Genomic DNA, 7,053 nt, shown 5'->3' on the forward strand with positions numbered 1-7,053 from the left:
CACCAAAAGAAGTTAAGCAAACAATTTGAATTCCCGGTCAAAAGTTTATTGTTCTGTATGTTTTCATCGCCAGCCTATGTACACTTATACAGTAACACACCCGACACAAGTGGCACAATATATGCAGTCTCTCAACAGAACATTTCTGTAAACGAAAAAAAAAAAGAACAATTCAAAATGTTAATCGCAACAGTAGGTGGTTGTTACTCATTTACATCAGGGAGGCCAGGAGCAAACGAGGCATCCTAACAAAGTTCACTCATTATTTCAGTGTGACAGTGCAGAATATTTGGATTCGTACACATATTTTGGGGGGGAAACACGACTTTGAAACACCGGTTGGAAAATGTTTTGTGTGAGGTACATTAGAGTAGCATTTCAATGACAGAACTGTCAGACAGTGCTGAAGTTTAACTGTGTTCAAATTAAGCAAAAGCAGGCTACTTATTAACACAGTGTAATCTGTTGGATAGTCTAAATACTGACAACCGACCAACTGGACAGTCACACTTCTTGAGAACCACACGCCTCACATTCACACCAGTCTCCAAGCTCTCTCTCTACACGTTATCTTCCATTTCCGTCACGCTTTTTTAAAATCCACCTGTTAAAAAGCTGTCAATCAACAAGGACAGACAGTTGGCCGTGGGAGTGGGTCATGAAGGAGGGGGGCAGGTTGACCTCTGACCCATCAGCCTGTGAGCCCTATTCCTCAGTCGTCTGTGCTCTCCAGCACGCTCTGGCTGAGAGCCTGGTCCCAGTAGTGCTCGGTTCCGTGTTTCTTAAAGTGTTCTCTGGCCATGTTCTCTGTGGGGCACTGCTTGAACTTGACTTCCCCAAAGCTCCGCTCCTTAGCTGTGCCCTAGGGGACGAGGAGAGGGAGAGAGAAACAAAATCAATTAACTATTTTCAACTCAGGTTTGTGGACACATGGTTGATCTAGTAGACATCCCCTGAGATACGTGTGAACTGCGTGGAATTCATCTCCTCTGGAGGGGTAGTCCTGATTCCAGAAGCGCGCACACACACACACACACACACACACACACACACACACACACACAGCCTGGACACACACGCGTGCACACCCACCTCCCAGACCAGAGAGCATCTGTTGTTCCTCTTGGTGTCGTCGTCAGCATCTGGGTCTAACAGCAGGAAAGAGAGAAGAGACACTGAGCTAACCAGTACCTGTACACTGAGTAGGGTGTACAGGACACACCGAGCACCATTCCTACCATCTCTCTTAGAGTTGTGTTCCGGCCACTTGATTCTGTGAAGCATCAGTCTTTTAAACTTCTTCTGTGCCTTTGGACCTGCCGGACCACAAACAACAACAACATCCGTTACTGCGGCAACAGCACTCAGTTCCTCACAACCAACCTTCTACACAACGAGATGATGGTTGGTAGGGCTGTGGAGCTGAGGAGTGTGTGTTGCCGTCATCTTAACGGTCGTGTACGTGTGTTGACCTCTCACCTCCCTCCACCACCACGATGTTCACGTCCCGATGCAGCACCACGGTGCCCGTCAGGTACAGCTGGTTGGCGTTGGCCTCCACCTTGAACTTCTTAGCAGGGTTGTGGAGGTTACGGATCCTGAAGACACACACGAACCAGAGTCACACGTGATAGCTGACAGGCTCAACTGTACTTTTAGGTTTACCCTGTGAGTACACACACACAGCGACACACCTGTACACAGCGACACACGCACACAGACACACACCTGTACACAGCGATGTGAACCCCGTGTGTGAGGTCCTCCCTCAGCTTCTTCACCTTCTTCTCCTTCCTCTGCTCGGCTGTGAGCTTACGAGCAGCATTGGCCTCTTCATGAGCCCTGGGAGCACAGAGGACACGCAGCGTGAGGGAGGCTGAGGGAGGCCGAGAGGCAGAGGGAGGCCGGGGGAGGCCCGGGGAGGCCGAGAGAGGCCGAGGGAGCAGCACCTCAGCACGCTGATCAAGGGGCGACATTAGAAACATCCAGAAAGACAGAGGGATGACAGGCAGGCGGGCGGGCGGGCCTGGTGGAGAACAGGAGAAAACAGGGCGGAGAGAGGGGAGGAGCAACTCACTTCTGTCTCTTGGCCATCTGTGCTCTGACATGGGCCTCCACCTTCGTGGGGTCCTGCACCGCCTCCGTTCCTAGCACTCTCATCAGGTTGGAGATACGCACTGGGGGGGGGGGGGAGGCAGGGTTAGACAAACTGGCCTGCACATTCACTGGTCTGCACCAAGACTATACTGCTCACATAGTTCCACACTAACAAGTTGGCATAATGCATAACATACGATCACATAAACAAACCATGTGAACCTATATTGGGATAGTGTGTGTGTGTGTGTGTGTGTATATGTGTGTGTGTGTACCTTTGGGCTCTGGAGGGGGCATGAGGCCCAGGCGGACCTTCTCCTGCAGCTCCTTCTGGGCCTCCCTGCGAGTCTGTCTCCTCAGCTTCTTCTGCTCCTTCTTGGTCAGGTAAACTCCCAGAGTCACCGGCTTGTCTGTGTCCACTGGGGGGGAACACAAACCATCACCACGGTTACTTTAATCACAGGCCGGTATGACGCAACTGAGAAGAGGAGATGTGACAGCAGGAAGTGGAAGAGAGCAGGGGTGGACAGGAAGTCGGTGTGTACCTGGGGGGCTAATCTGGGCAGGGTGCTCCACCAGGTTGGTGACCCCGAACAACTCCATGTTGACAAACGATATCTCTTGGGATCGAAGAGATAACCTGGGGGACCAAAACGGTCAGTTACAAAAATCTGTATCAACATTCTAATAACTCTGCATAAAACAGGTGAGGATGTGATTCACTGTGTACAGCTGTAAAGGAAGGCGGGCGTCGTGTCTTACAAGTCTATGTTGGAGGGAAGGATGTAGGAGTCCCACCACTCGATGCTGGGCACCTCCCCATCGCCGAGCTCCTTCTTGGGGGCGATGAGAGCCAGCTTGGTGGATGCCTGGATGCCCGTCTTCTTAGCAGCCTGAGCGATCTCCGTCTGCAGCTTCTCTAACTGGGCCTGGGGGGAGGGGTCAGAGGGGAGTAAGAACCATGACCCTGCCATCATCAAAAGACTGATCCATATATGACAGAGAGGAAGAAAGAGAGAGAGACAGAGAGGGTGACAGTAAGAAATAACAGTGAGATTTGCGGGTTCGGGAACTTTCCATACCTTGGTTCGGATCCTCTGGGCGATCTTCTCAAAGCGACCCTGCTCATGGAACTTGAAGCCCTTGCGGGGTCGCTGGGCTGGGGTCAGAGTGACCCTCTGGTCAAAGTAGGAGGTGGACTCCAGATCGTCCCCTGGCTTCTCCTTCAGCTGCTGACGGAACTGCTCCCTTTTTACCGCTCGGATGTTCGCTAAGAAAACAAACAAGCTTGGATGGTGAAAACGGAAGTGTCAGCTCTCTCAGTGGGATGGTGCTAGGAGGGTCGGAAGGAAGAGTGTGGGTGTGTCTGTACCTTTAAGAGGAAGAACGTGCGTGTGTCTGTACCTTTAAGAGGAAGAACGTGCGTGTGTCTGTACCTTTAAGAGGAAGAACGTGCGTGTGTCTGTACCTTTAAGAGGAAGAACGTGCGTGTGTCTGTACCTTTAAGAGGAAGAACGTGCGTGTGTCTGTACCTTTAAGAGGAAGAACGTGCGTGTGTCTGTACCTTTAAGAGGAAGAATGTGCGTGTGTCTGTACCTTTAAGAGTCGGCATGCGGTGCGTGAGCTCCACCTCCTTGCCGCTGGCGTCCACCGTTCGGCCCAGCTCGTCCAGGATGAGCGGGGTGGGCTTGTTCACCTCCTTCACCTCCACCTTCCTACGCAAACCCACAGAACACACCCAGCCTAGGTTAGATGAGCGTGTTTGAGCTGCAGCACAGTTCCCCCAGGTTGTCATCTGCCTGGAGACGTGTTGGCCACAGGAAGCCTGACTCACGGAGGGGCGATGCCCATGGCGTGCAGGTTGGCGAGTGCCACCAGGTTGTGAGGTCCCGTGCTGCCCAGGGCTCCCAGGATGCCCGGCTTCATGACCAGCTGGGACTGGATCCGGGCCTGCAGCTCCGCGGCCTTGCGCGCCTTCTCGATGGCGTCGTTCATGAACGTGGCTGCCTGGGAGGGGGGGATGGACTGGGAGGCGCCGGAGGAAGGGGCGGAGGCAGCGGAGAGCAGACGGGAGGCTGGGAGGTCTGTCTGGGGCGAGGGCAAGGGCAGTCTCTGAGGAAGGGAACAATAACAGCGTGGGTTAGATGGTGAAGAGTTGCTCACTGAAAGGGAATAAGCAGGTGGTGAGAATAGAGGACGTCTCCAGTACCGGTGAATTTGGGACGGGGCCAGAGAAGCTGAGCTGTTTTTTCCTCTCCTCGATCTGTTTGGTGGCTGCCTCCATCATCTGTTTGATCTAAAAAAGGACACAGACACAGAACACTAAGTACACAACACCCTCCACCCTTGGAACCCGGATATGCAGACATCTGCCCAGGTGTGGGCCTTCTGCGTCAGTGAGTACCTGCATCTTGGTGAGCATGCCCGGGCTCTCTGCAGGGGGTCCAGGTATGACCTCTGGCTCCTCGACCTCCTCAAAGCGAGGAACGCGTTTTCTCTTGACGGGCGCTCCCTCCACCACCTCAGCGACCTCTCGACCAGCCGCCACCTCCACCTCGTCCCCAAACACATCCTGCCACACCCCCGGCTGTGTTAGGGTCCTGGTTCTGACACCATTATCCATTACATGCATGTAACAAGCACAAGGGCAAACATCAACCTTTAGGTCTCTTTTCCGGTTCCTTTCTCCCGCTCCCTTGTTGCCACGAGCGATGCGGCTCTCCTCCAACGCTTCGAACAGCCTCTCCACAAAACCACCCGCCGACTCGTCCAGGAATGGCCTCAGCTGATCTAAGGGGGTGGAGGGTAGTTCAGTGTAAAAAATATAGATATATTGAAAGAATAAAGTGTCTTTATAGTGTCACAATTCTAGGTATCTTCATGTTTTTGGTTTCGCCCATGAGTTCTCAGACTAACCTGTGGTTTTCCTCTTATCCAAGCCCTTTCCTACGCAGTGCAGCGCGGCAGTGACCACGGTGGGCTCCGAGAAACCCAACACCTTCTTCACGGTCCGCTCCACCCATGGCCGGAGCTCCTCTACCTCCCGCTTGGGAAGCGACATCTGCGGCGCACAACAACATCAACAGAGAAAGCTTCAGTGGAAGCGATAGTTTGCCATCTTGTTAAGTTTTACAACGTGCTTTTCCAAAGCAATCCCCGTTATATTGTTAATCGTACCTATACCACATAAGCCAAGTTTCATAGTGAGTGGAGAAACTTTCAACTAGATTCCATGTTGTTGACAAGCTAGCTGTTGGTTGCTAGCAAGCTAGTGTGGCTCAAACTTCTAACCTAGCTACTATCCAGAGACACCAGAGAAGTGTTGTCTGCTAGCACTGCGTTAGCAAGCTAGCTAGCCTAGATAGCAACATCGTGATTACATATTAACGTCTTTAAGCACTCCAAGCTAGATACTGTAGCTAGATTTTGGAAAAACGACTTTAGGCAGGTTTCAGAAGCAGGAAATCTGAATAGATTAGAACTTAACATGATGCACCCCTCGAGCTACATAAGCATATCAATTGTAACTACACAACCTACCTCGCTAACTACCTAGCTAGCATTGTCGCTGATTAGCGTGGGAGCTATGCTCGCTAACAAAACGAAATAATTGTATAAATCAGACACTCACCTAGCAACTCCTTTCTTCGCAACTTGTGTTAACAAAACAGAATGTCCAAAAACGTGTAACGAGACAAGTTTGCTTTGTGCATCAGATGTAAAACTTTCTCACTTGCGGCGTTCGCACGACGTTTAGAACAGCGACCCGGAACGAGAAATGCTTGGCTTCTTCATTCTATTAGAAATTTTAAAAACTATGCTGCCCTCTTTCCCAAAAGTAAAGCACTACAAGAGTATTCAAAACAACATTTATTGGCTGGGCAAAGTCAAATGATTGTGTACATAAGGACTTGGACCGGTATTTACAATGATTATGCCAGAAATAAATAGTCAAACAGGCCCAAATCTTGGTTGTTTAGTCGTTAATTTTAACAGATAAATAATTTGTTTGTCATATTTGTTCCCTATGGATAATGTAATGTAACATGTCTTTCTCAACAAAAAAATTCTGGAAACGGGAGAGATCTCCGTGAGTGCGACCTGTTATCGGTCTATGAAATAAAGGGACAAGCCGTAGGCCTATAATCTAAGTGTAGGGCTAAGACAGCAACAGCTAAGGGTTAACATAACCTGTTCTGGTTATTAAAAGTCACGTTTCTAAATAATTTAAAACGGTTACATTAAAGGCAGGGTAATAAAGTTATTAAAATGCCCCCTTAACTGTATCCTCACTATTTTTTGTCTTTCCATTCCTTTTTTCTTTCTTTCTTTCCTCAGCATGATTTGGGTCATGGTGGTGTGGTTGTAGTAGTGTGGTTGGAGGGCCGCATGGTGCCCAGGGCTACCACAGTCAACCAGATTACGTGCTGCAACCCACCACTCCTGCTCTGCCCCCCCCCCTCTCTCTCCCCCTCTCTCTCTCTCTTCTCTCTCTCTTTCTTTCTTTCTTTCTTTCTCTCTCTCTCTCTCTCTCTCTCTCTCTCTCTCTCTCTCTCTCTCACTCTCTGGCTGTCTCTCTCTGTTTAATATCAATGGGGTTTTTTCATAAAAAAAGGATACTCTCCTCCAAGTCTGTCCCACACCACTGCTGTCCTCACCCCATCCTCAACCCACTTGATCATAACCCCCCCATCTTCCTTGTTGCCGTGACACCTCACATGCTGGGTGGGTTCTCATTGTCAAGCCTGTTATGTAAGATCATCTCAATATGACATTACTACAAACGCACACACACACGCAAGCACACACACACACAAGCACACACACACACACAAGCGCACACACACACAATGGCTTATTCATTCCGCCACACAGAGACTGCACAGCACTGTTTTGAGTGTGTGAACATTAACTCCAGCATTGTTATAAAGGGATTCCAAGCAGTGCACTTTACGT

General features: G+C 50.2%; 1 protein-coding gene across 1 annotated transcript; it reads right to left on the reverse strand.

Moving 5' to 3' along the window:
- Positions 1-24: 24 nt before the first annotated feature.
- Positions 25-5,889, reverse strand: prpf3 (PRP3 pre-mRNA processing factor 3 homolog (yeast)). The gene is made up of 17 exons (XM_084668933.1): positions 5,729-5,889; positions 5,014-5,158; positions 4,757-4,887; positions 4,502-4,669; positions 4,307-4,393; positions 3,932-4,209; positions 3,694-3,812; positions 3,180-3,367; positions 2,860-3,026; positions 2,643-2,737; positions 2,373-2,516; positions 2,078-2,177; positions 1,729-1,842; positions 1,480-1,598; positions 1,239-1,316; positions 1,093-1,148; positions 25-862 (listed from the first exon to the last, which is right to left on the reverse strand). Exons 2-17 carry the CDS (start codon positions 5,156-5,158, stop codon positions 713-715), a joined length of 2,139 nt encoding a protein of 712 aa, XP_084525059.1. The 5' UTR covers positions 5,729-5,889; the 3' UTR covers positions 25-712.
- Between the last annotated feature and the right edge of the window lie 1,164 nt (positions 5,890-7,053).

Source organism: Hypomesus nipponensis, chromosome 2 (genome assembly GCF_054491055.1).
Source record: "Hypomesus nipponensis isolate SF chromosome 2, ASM5449105v1, whole genome shotgun sequence".
NCBI classification, from domain to species: domain Eukaryota; kingdom Metazoa; phylum Chordata; class Actinopteri; order Osmeriformes; family Osmeridae; genus Hypomesus; species Hypomesus nipponensis.